Source organism: Protopterus annectens, chromosome 1.part2, assembly GCF_019279795.1.
Source record: "Protopterus annectens isolate FY-2018-M chromosome 1.part2, PAN1.0, whole genome shotgun sequence".
Lineage (NCBI taxonomy): Eukaryota > Metazoa > Chordata > Ceratodontiformes > Protopteridae > Protopterus > Protopterus annectens.
The window spans coordinates 1066592075-1066607499 of record NC_056727.1 but is presented as its reverse complement, the minus strand read 5'-3'; the positions used below and the strand labels follow the sequence as shown (position 1 = coordinate 1066607499).

Here is a 15425-nt window from a genome sequence, read left to right as displayed (position 1 = left end):
TTAGTGAATCTGCTTGTGTCATTAAGTTCCTTGTATCTTTCTTCTTAGTATAAGGCTCCCACTGCTGTCATTTGTTCCTGTCAGTCATACATAATAGTGTTAAAACAGCTATCACAGTCACATTAATGAGGGCCCCTAGGATGAATCGGATTGGAAGTGTGTGTGTGTGTGTGTGTGTGTGTGTGTGTGTGTGTGTGTGTGTGTGTGTGTGTGTGTGTGTGTGTGTGTGTGTGAAAGTGGCACAGGCTGTAGGAATGAAGACAAAATGTAGTAGCTCTGATGTAGGCCTGGGTTTTATACCGACTTGGGAAGATGTTGCTGGCATGGACGGTTTTGGAGTGGTACTCCATAACTTATGGAGATGCTGATTAGACAGCATTTTTACTCTGAAAGGGTGGTAACAGTAATGTTGATATGATGTCACACGTTGAAGCCTTAGTAGTACATACAATTGTATGTTTCAGAGATTTGCTAGCACTATTTTTTTTTCACTGCAGTAAACGGCGCTGGAGAAACTGCTCTCGATATTGCAAAGAAGAATAAGTACAGTCAGTGTGAGGAACTGGTAGGTGATGGTTTCAGATGTGTGTCTATTTTTATTAACTTGTTAGCGTTTCTCTTAATTCTGTACTTTCCACATGTGGTGTGAATTTAGTATATTTTTGAAAACTCAGTGAATGTAATTCAGCTTGTATTCCACTTCTCATCTGTATTTTTACTTGTTATTGATTAGTGATGTCATAGGCACAGAAATGTGTTGCTGTGTGGCTTACAGGTTTAGCTGCTGACCACACAATAAAAGCCTTGGATAGTTGGTGCTAACTGACCATTTGGAAACAAAACACACACACACACACACACACACACACACACACACGCTTGACCCCGTCCTGCATTTCCACTGCTTACATGATTCTGTTAATTGCAGATTTCAGTACTAGTATTTATCTTAACTCAAGGGGTACAGATTCATAACTGCGGTTAAGTGTAAAATTCTCTGAGTAGATACTTCTAAAGAATAGAAGTGCTGCTTTGCCACATTGCAATGTTGTCAAGGTGCAAAAACGTATGAGTGATCTGTGAAGTGTTGCTGTTAAGCATGAAGGATTTCAGTATCCTCAGGAAAGAGGTGCCAGCAGTTAGTTACGCAAACATAGACTTTCTACTGTCTTTAACGTCATCTTTATTCTGCTGAACTTATGTATGTAGCACTGTGAAGAGAAAGGGCTAGAGAACAGGGCATCCTTCAGGATTCTGTCCTCTAGAATGGTCTCGATGTGCTATGCTATAACAGTCATGACAGTAAAACTACAGCCTGCCACTGCTAAAAGGACATTGTGATTTAATCATACTGCCCTGAAAAGTCGCAGGGCTGATGGCTGTGTATGAATTTCCTTTAGAGTCTCTATTAATATAAATAATCATTATACATATCTTTAGTAGAAATATTATAACGGTACTAATTCTGTGATATGCCCCTACTCACCACCACCACCACCATTGCCATCTCAGAATCCGTACCTCTCAACCTGCAGACTTAGAAAACCTGGTGCAAAGGCTCTTGAAAAGTAATGAACATCTGCCTCACCCAAAAAACAATTATGGGCAGCTAATTGGGATAAAATATATATAACTAATAACATAACTCCTCCCACTTCCATTAGGATTATGGGATACCACTACACAAGAGGCACAGATTTAAAAAAAAAAACAAAATGGCACAAAGCATAAGCATAACAGTCATTTTTAGTGTGATTTAGCTGTGCCATGGATGGATTATACTAATGAAAAATACACTTCTGTCCTCAACTCCTCTCCATGTGTTGTGTACAGTATATTTGGTGCCAGCCATGATAGATCTAGTCGGAGACAACAGAAAACATTCTGTTTTTTTGTGTAGAATATTCTTGTGTCTGATAGCTGTTCCCGCATACAGTCAAGTCATTGATATGGTCTCAGCTGATGAAGTAACTATGGCTGACATGAAACTAAACTACAAAAAAAAATCATAATTTATAGGGATCAGATTTGATCATGTCTTCCTAATTCTGTCTCTCTGGATTTTTTTTAACTTCATTCCCTTCTCCTTTACAAAGACACTGAGCTTAGATTGGTTAGTTGTGTATTGTGGAGAACAGCTTCTGTATAGGAGTCTTTGTATAGTGAGATTTTAGCCCACTTTAGAATGTGAAATAAGGGAATATTGTTCTGATATTTGTACGAAATGAATATACAGTAGAGTTGTCGTTAATATGCTCGGCCTTAATTTTGAGGTAATTTTTGTTACAGCTAGAGCAGGCCTTGACTGGAAAGTTCAACGCTCACATTCATGTGGAATATGAGTGGGACATGCAGCAAGAATCCCTCGATGACAGTGAAGATGATTTGGATGAGAAGGTACCTTTTTGTTTGTTGGTGCTGCTTAGAAACGCCCATGCCATCTCAGGCAATGTCTGCTCTTATTATGTCATTATCACTAACATTAAGTAGTAAACAAAATGTTTTCCTAGAATCTTCAGTGTACATTTTTAGGTATTGGCATATGAAAAATGTTTTTTTTTTCTTCACGTGTTGCAATTATTTATTCACCTGATAAGTTGCAACAGCCACATGGAGGTATAAAATATCTTCCTGGATTAACTGGCAAATTTCCAGTAGTTCTTACAGAAGGTGTAATGTTTGAGTTAAAAGTGCTTGTATCATGAACTTTAACTGTAGCATGTTCGGCACTTTAGTTCAAGGTCATTCATGACTATGTCTATTATATTGTCTGATGAAATACTCTGGGGATGTTAAAAAGTTAAGTACTGGGGATATATTAAAATTGGGAGTACTGCACATCTGTTTTCAGACTTTTCTTGTCATGGGAAATGCCTGCATTTCCTTCAAGTGTAGAAGGACCACATCACAGCTCAAAAAAATAAACAAAATAGCTAAAGGACTGCAAAATCGGTAGCTGGAAATTTATTTGACCACTTTTTTCTGGGTTTTAATTTTTGATACAAATGTTTATTTGTATCCATGTTACTTCCCCCTGCTTGCTTCCTAAATTTGCAGCACAGTGTTTTATCTGAGTAGCCATTTCCCATTTAATGTCTTGTGACCCAAAATGTAATCCATAATATTCTCTTTAGTTCTCTTATTATAACCATACTCTTCTTTTAATAGATTGCCAGCCCGGGTAACTTAACTGTCCTTGCATTCACTCTATGCACGTTTCGTTCTCCTTCTAATCTAATTCAAAAACTAAAATCATCTAGAAGGTCCTAGATTTTGTCATAAGCTAAAGAGCAGCTTTTTCAAACAACTTCCATATTACTGATGCATATATCCTATTCCTTCCCATGAACAAGAACCAGTTTCAGGAAACTGTCATCCAGGAAGTCATCAGGGATTTCTATGTTATCTCCTGGGAATCTTTTAGTTTGGCTTGCAGTGCTGGACCTTTTGACACATATGGGCTTCTACTCATATGCTGATTCTAGCCACACTACTTTGCCTACTTTGCAAGGGCTACATATTTAGTCTTTATGCAAGGTTCTGTACCCCAACATTCACAAAAGAGGGTACACCCCCTCAAAAAACAGACAAGCAAGCATTTGCCACTTATCCCCAAATCAGAGTCCTTCATTGCTTGGATCTAGTTCATCTTAGCCATAGTCAGGATTCCATCCCACTGTGCCACGGTGATGGCTTTTTACCCAGTCTCCATCAGCAGGTATTACCAAGTAAAACATCTCCAATCTCAAGGAGGCAGCAATCCAAAATGTTTTCCTAGCATTAGACTTCAGGATTACCAGTGTCCTTTTCTTAGAAGGTTCAGTTTTGAAGAAGGCACAGTTTTTACAGGGGAAATACTTTGTTTGCATTCATCTTTGTTTTAATCAGTGTCTTTGCTTATCATCTGACTTCATTTGTTAGCTTGCTCTAATTGTCTGTTTTGTTATTTTTTGTTATTTTTGTTTTATATATTGTTTACCTGTCTATTCAGCTAGACATTTTAGAATATTAAAACAACATAGAGGCAATGTGTCACGTAAAACAATACATTTTTAGAGTACGTAGAATACATAATGTTAAAAAAGGTCCCAACAAGTTCTACAGAAGAGGGATTACTTGTGACACCTGTTGAAATGTTCGACTCACCCATGGATCTGCCATTAATGGAAAAAAAGTCAAAGCCCTGAGGATTCAGCAGAAGGCTTGAGAAATGGAAGCAATTGTGGGTTCAGTTTGACCCCATTGGCTGACACCCAGTAATCTACTCACTTCTGAGGAGAGATGCAGCTTGTTGTCATCAGTACATCTGAGATAATTTAAACCTCTCAGTCTAAGTTAGCAAGTGGCTGTGTATACCCAGTAAAAAAGTATTGAACTCAGTGCTGACCCCCGTGCATCCTCACAACAAAAAGAGTGAATATAGTGGGAATTTTTTCCAGAAACCACTGTTTGACTGCACCATGAAATGTAAGAGGCAGGCTAATAGCAGTACCAAGTACCCTACAGTAAGTCCCCAGATGATATAAAAGGAACAGAAGGTCAACCATGACAGATATACCAAGGAGGAACACAAGTGAAATAACACCTTTGACCTCTTGCTATTTAGGGGTGTTAATCATAAATGTGACAGCTGTCTCAGGGCTGTGGTAAGCTTTGGAATTACAGTCTGAAATGGATTCCACTACCCAAAACTAGAACAAAGGTGCAAACAATATTCTCTAAAACATTCCCAGTAAATAGAAAATTACGGATAATGCAATAGCTTTCTAGTACCCAAATCAAGTTAATATTATTGAGGATTAGTGTTGTCAAGTCATTCTTTAAAATAGGTGAGATCATGCAGGCCATCGGACAAGACTGGTAGCTTCAGAAAAAAAGGGATCCAAATGTCAGGGCAGTATATTCATATCCTCATTGAGCCTGGGTTTAACTGGTCTGCGATAACAATACAGGATTCCACAACACTGATGTAGTAGTATACTGACATCTAAGCAATTTCAGTACTCAAAGAAGTGAAGTAAATATTTTTGTCCCCCATATGGAATGGGGTACATTCGGCCTTAATTAACTGTGCTAACCTTATAGCTGCACAACCATGAAGAAAGAGCAAATATCCAAAGAAAGAAACAAACTGCCCTACCTCTCTGTCTGTATCATCCACTGGTTAAGAAGATGCAGTCAAACCATGGCTGCAGTTTAAACAGCAAAGTCCAGGCTCAAACTTGTGTCTGCCTCTCAAGCATTCCCTCAATATTTCTGGTGTACACTGTAGACAAGAAACTTCAAATATCAGACCTGCAGAAATCACAGACCAGTGATAGTTGCTATGGCACTGCATTGTTTCTGTTACAGTAAGAATGCACTCCAAGGTAGTGCATTTGATGAAACCACCTGCTGTCATATTTAATGTGTAATTAGTGGGTTACAGATGGGGAATCAGCTGTGTGAACTCTGGAAAATCTAAATCAGACCATGTTCAGTCTGGCATTTGTCTGTAATTGATAGATGCAAGCTCACTCTGAGATATCCCCCCAACACATACACACATGTATTGCACCCTTCTTTGTGTAAAAAGAATCAAACAGTTGCCTCACAGTAATGAGAAGAGAATGCCTAGTGAGGGATTACACAGACTAGACTGGTGTGGTATGCTGACCAAAAGGAAGGCCACTGCTGATAGATTCCCTACATTGCAGAGCTCTCTGGCAGATGTTCGTCATGTTTCACTGTTGCAGTCATTACATTTGGGTTATCCTGCTGGCAGGTTGCCCTCAGTCGGCCTGAATTCCAAAGTCTTGGGTCCTGCGTCGGTTGCTGTCACCTCTTTCCTGATGTCAGGTCTTCAGGGGTATAAAAGATGCAGCCGACGCCATTTTATTCAGTCTTTCTTGCCGTGCGGTGCCCGAAGCAGAAGCAGTTCGCAAGTGCCAGTCGGCCGACTCCTGAGATTTTCGTGTTCGAGTTTCAGATCCGAAGTCTTCATTATAAGCTAAGTACCCCGTTGGGGAAACTTTTTTCTTGCTCCAGACCGATGTCAGAAAAAGTTAATAATTGTATTTCTTGTGGGAAGCAAATACCTCATAAGGACTTTCATTCTTACTGTATTCCTTGCCTAGGCCCTGACCATGACGTTGCTAGTTGTCGGTTTTGTGCTAGATTTAACCAACGCACTATTAAGCATCGGTACGATTTTTCATTAAGCTATTTTGGGCGAAGATTTAATTATACAATGTCGTCGGATAGCCATCCGACTACTGTAGTTCACAAAAAATGCAAAGAAAAAGACAGGCAACCGAGGTCCAAAACCGACGACGAAGCTTCTCCTAAGCAAGTCATTGGTTCGCCGGTTCTCAGTGAGGTGCTTTTGCAGCCCTTGACACCCACTACTTTAGAGTCGCAGGCCGCTACTGACTGGAGTCGGACAGGCCGCTGGAAACTCAAGGTATTGGAGCTTCAGAGATTATTCCCTCAGATGGGTCCGGAGCCGCTGAGCAGGCATCAGCTTCTGAGGGTGTATTCAGACCTAAACAATTATATATAAAACCGACTTCAAAGACAAAGACTAAAACACCTTTAAAGGCAAAGAAACAAGTTCACCAGCCACAAGGACAGGCCTGCATGCCCAAAAAACAGATGCTCAAAATGGCCGAAGACTTAATTACCTTGATCAGGGGTTCCCATCCTCCTCCTGATAAGAGGCCTAGGCAAGACACAGACTATGAATCTTCAGATCAGGTTTCCATTTCTTCTGATTCCTCTTCTGATCAGGAATATTCTCTTCCCCCCCTATGAGGATTCTGATGCTGAAGAATCAATTCCTTCAGCTTCCCCTCCTGAGGACTACTCTTTTAGGGAAACCTTGCATACTATGAGGGAGCACTTCCACTGGGGGAGCCAAGATTTTTCAGAATGTAAGAAAAGGCTCAGAGACTTCCTTTTACTACCTCAACACAGGCCTCTAGCTATTCCACCTGTGTTGGACATTGTAGATGATGTGTTCTTGGAGTCTAGTCTGACCCCTGACTCTTTACCTCTAGCTCCTGTTAAGCTGGACAGATACTACAGGGTCCCTGACTCTCATAAATTCCTTTTCAAAAACCCTACTGCAGACCCAGAAACTATTTCTCAGGATCCAAAAGGGGTCAAGGCTTCTACTGCAAAAAACCCTACCCCCTCTGACAGGGATTCTAGGGCACTGGATAGATGGGGAAAAAAGATTTACACATCTGCTACTTTGGCTATAAGGGCTTTAAATTGCCAGTTTCATATGCTCAAATATCAGCAATATATCATGACACTGCTTAAACAGAAAATGATGGTAAATTATGAATGTGCAGAAAACAAAGAAATGCAGGAGTTATTGCATGCAGCTGAACAAGTTGGAAAGCATACTTTGCAATGTGGGTTTGATTCTCTGGAGGCCTCCTGCAGGGCCGCTGTTATGGGATCTGTCATTAGGAGGCATGCTTGGTTAAATGAACAAACTCTGCCTGACCATGTTAAAGCAAAATTATTAGATGCTCCTTTACAACATGATACCTTGTTTGGTGTTAAGGCAGAAGAGGTGTTAAAGAAAATGGAGGACAAAGCTAAATCTATGCAAACGGTCAAGGATTTTTTTACAGGTACAGCCACCTAGATTTAGCAGACACTGGCCTACAAATAATTGGTCCTTTCCCGTCTCAGACAGACCTAAAAGGGGCAGATCCAGATGCCCTAGAGGTAGATCACAGCCGTAAGGATCCTACAGGCCTAACCAGTGGAGTGCTTCTACCTCCAAAGGTGGAGAAGACAAAGCACAATCATACAGAAAACAGTCCTAATGACTTCCTCTACCTGCACCAAGCACTTATCTTCTGGCAGCACCCTTAGAGGGAAAACTAGCACTTTTTTCTCAAAATTGGCACATTATAACCCAGGACAAATGGGTTCTAGACATAGTGTCACAAGGCTACAAGTTTCATTTCCATACCCTGCCAAGGGCAAACGGTTGACCAGACCTGCCAAAAAATCAATGGGCAGAAACTCAAAAACAAGTCGCAGCTCTCATGGACATGAGGGCTATTCAACAAGTGCCACAGCAAGAGCAGGGACAAGGATTTTATTCAAGACTGTTCTTGGTACCCAGAAAGGACAAAGCATGGAGACCAATACTGGACCTATCTATTCTAAACACTTTCCTGGATATACCAAAATTCAAGATGTTGACCTTACAACAGCTTCTGCCCATGCTGGGCAGCAAGGCTTGGCTCGTGACTTTAGACCTAAAAGAGGCATACCTGCATGTCCCAATCAGGCAGTCATGCAGAAGATACCTTAGATTCAAGGCTGGCTCAAAGCATTACCAATTCTCTGCACTGCCCTTTGGCTTATCTACTGCGCCCAGGGTCTTCACAAAGTGCCTGGCACCAGTAATTGCTTACTGCAGACAAAGAGGAATACAAATATATCCTTACTTGGACGACTGCCTCATACAAGCAGAGAACAAGGATATTCTACTACAGCATCTGACGTTTGTGATAAGACTTTTAACATGCCTAGGGTATACAGTCAGCAAAAAGAAATCAAAACTAGTACCCTCTCAAGAGATAATATTCCTGGGTGCAAGCTTAAATACAACTGCCCAGATGGCTTATCTCACTCCAGACAAACAAAGGCAACTGACTACCTATTTCAAGGAAATGGCAACAAAGGCCCAGTTATCTGCAAGAAAAATTCTGCAGGATTTGGGCTTCATGGCATCCTGCATCTTACTAATTCCATATGCAAGACAGCATATGAGGAAAATTCAATGGTACCTAAAAAGTACAATAATCCAAATACTGAAACGTGGTGGCTATTCTAATAACATTCACAGTTCAACGAACCAAAAGCAGCATATCCATTTAGCAGCAGCAGAAAGCATAAAGTATAGTCCAACCATATAAAAAATGTCCACGAGGCTTCTAAAAAACAGGAACGTTCTTTATTAACAATTAATTAAAAATCATGAACTACCAGAAAACATATAATAAAATAATGATATTTAAAACATCACCTCTTATGTTTAATGGACAATTTTCTTCTTTTTAGTATTGGTTGTAAACTAACCTTGTCATTCAATCCAGGGCTAGAGTCTGCTCTGCATCTAACAATCCACCTGAGCTCAACTTCTAATGTGTACGTATCGACATCCCCCCCTCTCATAGTTGTGTTAATACACTGCAAGACAAGAAAAGTAAAAGTATGTGTGATATCTGTATCCAGTTGATGACGAGCTAAAGCATTAGTAGCATCCCCATTCCTCATTTTACGAACGTGCTCTCTGATTCTTTCCCTCAACTGCCTGTTCGTCTTACCAATGTAAAATGCTGAACAGGCAGTGCAAGTGGCAAGGTATATCACATTTGATGTCTTACAATTAGTTCCAGTAAAAAATGAAAAAACCTGTCTTGTTATAGGTTGTTCAAATACAGTGTTACTATTAATATATATACACTGGTTACAATTACCACATGCTGTGGTATTCGAACTGGAATGTACAAGACTAGTGCCCGCTCTGTGGCACAGTAGTTTCTTTAAATTAGATTTGTTCTTATATGCAAATTTAGGTTTTAAACCTACCACCTTGCTAATCTTATCATCCACACCTAGAATGTTCCAATGTTTCTCAATGATGTTCCTAACATGGTATATATCACTGGTATAGTATAAGAGCATGCTTAATCTACTATTGTTTCTAGGGGTCAATGATGTACTTGTTGTTAATGCATCACTGGCCTGATTTGAGAAATAGGGACAAGCTCTCGTTCCCCTCAGGTCATCTGTCTCTACAAAGGCTAACCTAATTTCATTTTCCATGGTTACTAATGCAAATGCTAGTGAGGACATTGAGTTGACGTACACACCGGATGCCAACGGCTTGAACGACCGGAAGTTGAGTAGGTTCAATGAGTGCGTCTCTGGGGAGGAGAACCTTTTGCTCATGTTTGAACCGGATGATCTGCGTGGATCCGAAGTGGATAACGCCGAAGAACTAGTAAACTTAGCGGAAGAACTGGACACCCTAGAAACAGAATTTTTAAAGTTGAAGAGACTACAGCTTCAACGACATCATTTTGAAGCTTGCCTTCAGAAGCGGATTATACCGAGAGGACTAAGAGTCCTAAAAATGCCAAGTTCAAGTAACAATTTTCCGGAACTGTTATTAAGTTGGCAAAAGCTCAACATGCAGTTGAGCTTTGATTATATGAAGCTTTTGATAAAGTTTCATTTGACAGAGGAAGAAGCTATAAGGTTGAAGGTTGTTGAGTTACATGGGGCTATTTTGTCAAAATATACTTCTTCAAAAGCTATAGCAGGTATGGACAGACTTATGGAGAACGTTTTTCTTTTTGAGAAACGACTCCTTGAACAAAAGAAACGGAAAATTGAAAGGGACTTATATGACTTTAATAATGGCCAAATCTTTGTTTGGCCTAAGACCGTCCCAATAAGGGCTGTGAGACGGGACTATGTTAATGAGAATATCAGTAATGTTAACATTGATTCAAATGTGCAGGACTCTGTTCGTAACAATGACTGTAATTTTGAACTTATTGATGCTTCTACTGACGTTGTAAATACTAAGACTGTTATTTCAGCAGATGGATTAACTGACAAAGTGAATTTATATCTTACTGTTAATATTGTTAACAATAAGAGAGGAGAAGCACAATGTTTAGGGTTGGTCAATGATGTGGGTACTATTTTAAGTAAGAAAGATCTACATTCTGATCAAGTAACTGCACCTGTTGTTAGGAAAAAAGTTACTAAAATTACTGAGGGTGAGATCAATAATAGGGATGTCCCTTTCCCAATACAATCCCCTCATTTCAAGGGGAGAACACGCTCCATGAGCAGGGGCCGGCAAAAATGAAAGGTTATGGAAACAGTACAAGTAGGGCCCACGTTGAAGAAAATGTGGAGCGTGAAAGGGAATCCATAGTTATTAATCTGTCTAACAGAAGGTTAAGTCATGATGAAGAATATGTTTTGAATAAGGGGCTAACTTTTATTCCTAGCAGAAGAAGTGATATCACTGACACTATGATAGATGTGAAAATGTTTATGAGGAATGTGCAATTCAAACTTGATTTTGGGATGTCAGACGGTGTTACTGAACCCAGGAATTTATATAAACCTGTTAGTGTGTATGTACCTGCATTACACCCTGTTTTGGACACTTATATGAAGATGGTAGAACAAGATCTTTATAAATACCATTATGATTCAGTACATACTTATAAAAATGGGAGAAAGAATAATCTAACAGTTAAACAAAGACAAGCTTTGAATAAACTGAGAAGTGATGAATCTATAGTTATCACACCCACTGACAAAGGCGGTCCCATTGTAATAATGGATTTAGAACAGTACAAACTTAGTGTCCATGAGTTGTTAAGTGATACCAGGTATTATATGAAAATAGACATGGAAGATGTTATTACTAAGGTTTTTCGTGTTTATGACACCTTGGATGATTTATTTAGGAGCCACATTATTGACAAAAATTTTTATAAGTTTCTTAAAATTGATAAACCACTGATTCCTGTACTTAAATGTTTACCTAAAATTCATAAGAGTCTCTTGAAACCACTGCTGAGACCTATTGTCTCAGGACCGGGATGGTTGACACAACCTCTTTCTTTGTTTATAGAGCAAGAATTAAGACCTTTTGTCGATGCTAATGAAGTTATTTTAAAGGATAGTAAACAGTTCCTGATTAAATTGTATGAATATATTAGCACAATAGATGAAAGAAGTGAATATTTTTTAGTAACGTTTGATGTGGTCAGCCTCTTCACTGTTATTCCGAATAACAGTGGAGTGGAGTGTATATTGAGTTACCTTAGAGAACATACTACGATGAACACTAGTAGGATTGACCTGTTAGCCCTGTTTCTTGAAATTGTTCTAGAGAACAATGTGTTTGTATTTGATAGTAACTTATATCTGCAAAGGGATGGCGTAGCTATGGGCACCTTGTGTGCCAACAGCTACGCCAACCTGGTAATGGCTATATGGGAAGAGAATAAGCTGAAAACAAGTCAAGGATATAAACAATATGTCACCTTTTATCAAAGATTTGTGGACGACCTCTTCTTTATTTGGAGGGGTGATGAGGCACAGTTACATCAATTTAGTTATTTCATTAATAATACATCTAATTACTTAAAATTCACTATGAATTATTCTAGAGACTATATATCATTCTTAGATGTAGATATTTTTAGATTAAGTAATGGAATGTTAAATACATCAGTACATAGGAAGAGCTGTCATAGAAATACACTGTTACATAGAACTAGTATGCACCCTTTACATGTATTTGGTAATGTAGTTAAGGGACAGGCTATAAGGGCATCTCGATTGAACCCCACTGAAGAAGGCTATAAGAAAGAGATATCTAAATTAGAGAAAAGGCTATTATCTAGGTCATACACGGAAAATGAAATTAGGTTAGCCTTTGTAGAGACAGATGACCTGAGGGGAACGAGAGCTTGTCCCTATTTCTCAAATCAGGCCAGTGATGCATTAACAACAAGTACATCATTGACCCCTAGAAACAATAGTAGATTAAGCATGCTCTTATACTATACCAGTGATATATACCATGTTAGGAACATCATTGAGAAACATTGGAACATTCTAGGTGTGGATGATAAGATTAGCAAGGTGGTAGGTTTAAAACCTAAATTTGCATATAAGAACAAATCTAATTTAAAGAAACTACTGTGCCACAGAGTGGGCACTAGTCTTGTACATTCCAGTTCGAATACCACAGCATGTGGTAATTGTAACCAGTGTATATATATTAATAATAACACTGTATTTGAACAACCTATAACAAGACAGGTTTTTTCATTTTTTACTGGAACTAATTGTAAGACATCAAATGTGATATACCTTGCCACTTGCACTGCCTGTTCAGCATTTTACATTGGTAAGACGAACAGGCAGTTGAGGGAAAGAATCAGAGAGCACGTTTATAAAATGAGGAATGGGGATGCTACTAATGCTTTAGCTCGTCATCAACTGGATACAGATATCATACATACTTTTACTTTTCTTGTCTTGCAGTGTATTAACACAACTATGAGAGGGGGGGATGTCGATACGTACACATTAGAAGTTGAGCTCAGGTGGATTGTTAGATGCAGAGCAGACTCTAGCCCTGGATTGAATGACAAGGTTAGTTTACAACCAATACTAAAAAGAAGAAAATTGTCCATTAAACATAAGAGGTGATGTTTTAAATATCATTATTTTATTATATGTTTTCTGGTAGTTCATGATTTTTAATTATCTAAAAATTTTAAAATGTTTGTATTTAAAAAGTCTTGTGTTTTTAAATTTTAATAGCTTAATTGTTTAATTATGTGAATGATTGGATTTTGGAGTTAATTGATTTAGGTATATATGACTGTTGGTTTTACATGCTGTTACAGTCTGATGAAGCCGTCTGGGTGAAAGCGCTTACTGCATGTTAATAAAGAACGTTCCTGTTTTTTAGAAGCCTCGTGGACATTTTTTATATGGTTGGACTATACTTTATGCTTTCTGCTGCTGCTAAATGGATATGCTGCTTTTGGTTCGTTGAACTGTGAATGTTATTAGAATAGCCACCACGTTTCAGTATTTGGATTATTGTACATTTCTCATCTTCTTTGTTACGTGGTTCCCCTGCGCAGACTTTCTATTTTATATTCTTCTTGGTACCTAAAAAGTGTCTGGACACAACATTGCCACAGTCTGGAAACAATGATTACTCTAATTCCCTGCCTGCAACAGGAATTTTGATGGTGGACAAAGGCTTGTCACCAAAACAAGGGACAGCCATTCTCACTATCCCCAGCCAGGCAGAGCCTAACGACGGATGCTTCAGATTATGCTTGGGGGGCACACATGGCAGGAAGAGGCATTCAGGGCACCTGGTCCTCAAACCAAAAGCATCTACATATCAATCAAAAAGAGATGCTAGCTGTTCAAAATGCCCTGACAGCCTTTAAGGACCTACTTCATCCGGGCAACTACTGATAAAGACAGACAACACCACGGTCATGTGGTACATATACAAGCAGGGGGGGCACTCATTCTTATCCCCTGTGCAGACAAGCCATGGCTTTATGGGACACGGCATTGACTTACCAAGTTAATCTGTAGGCACAATTCCTGCCAGGAAAGGACAATACTCTGGCAGACGAATTAAGCAGAAACCTCATGGATCCTCACAAGTGGCACCTGGATCCACAAGTCTTCAGCATAACAAAGAAATGGGGACGCCCGGACATAGATCTTTTTGCCTCCCCTCAAAACAATCAACTAAAAAGATTCTGCACAGGGACCTATCACAGACGAGCTTGGAAAGTGGACACCTTATATTTCAACTGGACAAGCCTATCAGTATATGCCTTTCCTCCACTGCCTCTCCTCCCCAAGGTACTCCTAAAGGTCAGGCAGGAGAAACCAAAAATGATTCTGATTTCCCCAGTCTGGACATGCCAGTACTGGTATCCGATCTTAAGGAACTTGTCCCAATGCCCAGCCTGGACCTTACCTCAAATACCTCCTCTACTGTCCCGGCAAAACAATCAGATTCTGCACAGCCAACTCAGGACCCTAAACATGGCAGCATGGCGGATAATGTAGCTGTACAAACCACACCTCTCAGTAAAGCTGTGATGGATGTCATTTTAGAAGCCAGAAGGCCTAGTACTAGAAAATCCTATGCTGGGAAATGGAGAAGATTTTGCACTTGGAACCAAGCTCAAGTAACAGATACAGCTGTTCCAAATATTCCTCAGATTTTACAATACTTAACTGAGATGCTGGACAAAGGCCTATCTTTTTCATCAATTAAAATCCATGCCTCTGCTATTGTGGCTCATTACAATACAGAGCCTCCACTCTTTTCTCATCCTTTATTAAGACAGTACCTCAGAGGAGCCAAAAACTTTAGGCCTCCAAGGAGAATGCCAATACCTGCATGGGACCTCAATTATGTCTTGGAAAAACTCACCTTACCTCCTTTTGAGCCAGCTGCTACTGCGGATATAAAGTTCTTATCTTGGAAAACAGCTCTGCTCCTAGCAATAACTTCTGCAAGACGAGTTTCTGAGCTCCAGGCTGTCATGGCTGTGGAACCCTTTATCATTTTTTATCCAGACAGGGTCTCTCTGAGAACAAACTCTACATTTATGCTTAAGGTGGTATCCAGTGTAGCCCTTAACCAAACAATTCATTTGCAAACTTTTTATCCAAATCCACAGAACAAGGGGGAGAAAATTCTGCATTCTTTGGACATACACAGACAACTTAGATTCTACTTGGACAAAACTAAAGTTTTCAGAAAGACAGAACAATTACTAGTGGCATATGCCACAGCATCACAAGGAAAGGCTATC

General features: G+C 39.5%; 1 protein-coding gene across 2 annotated transcripts in view; it reads left to right on the top strand.

Annotated features, from left to right (window-relative positions):
• Positions 1–15425, top strand: part of LOC122792230 (arf-GAP with SH3 domain, ANK repeat and PH domain-containing protein 3-like) — a 1314966-nt gene that overhangs the window by 1182895 nt on the left and 116646 nt on the right. For both annotated transcript variants that reach the window (XM_044059977.1, XM_044059976.1), the window contains exons 20-21: positions 498–565; positions 2290–2397. In XM_044059977.1, the coding sequence (XP_043915912.1) occupies positions 498–565; positions 2290–2397 (176 nt within the window). The remainder of the gene's footprint in view (positions 1–497; positions 566–2289; positions 2398–15425) is intronic.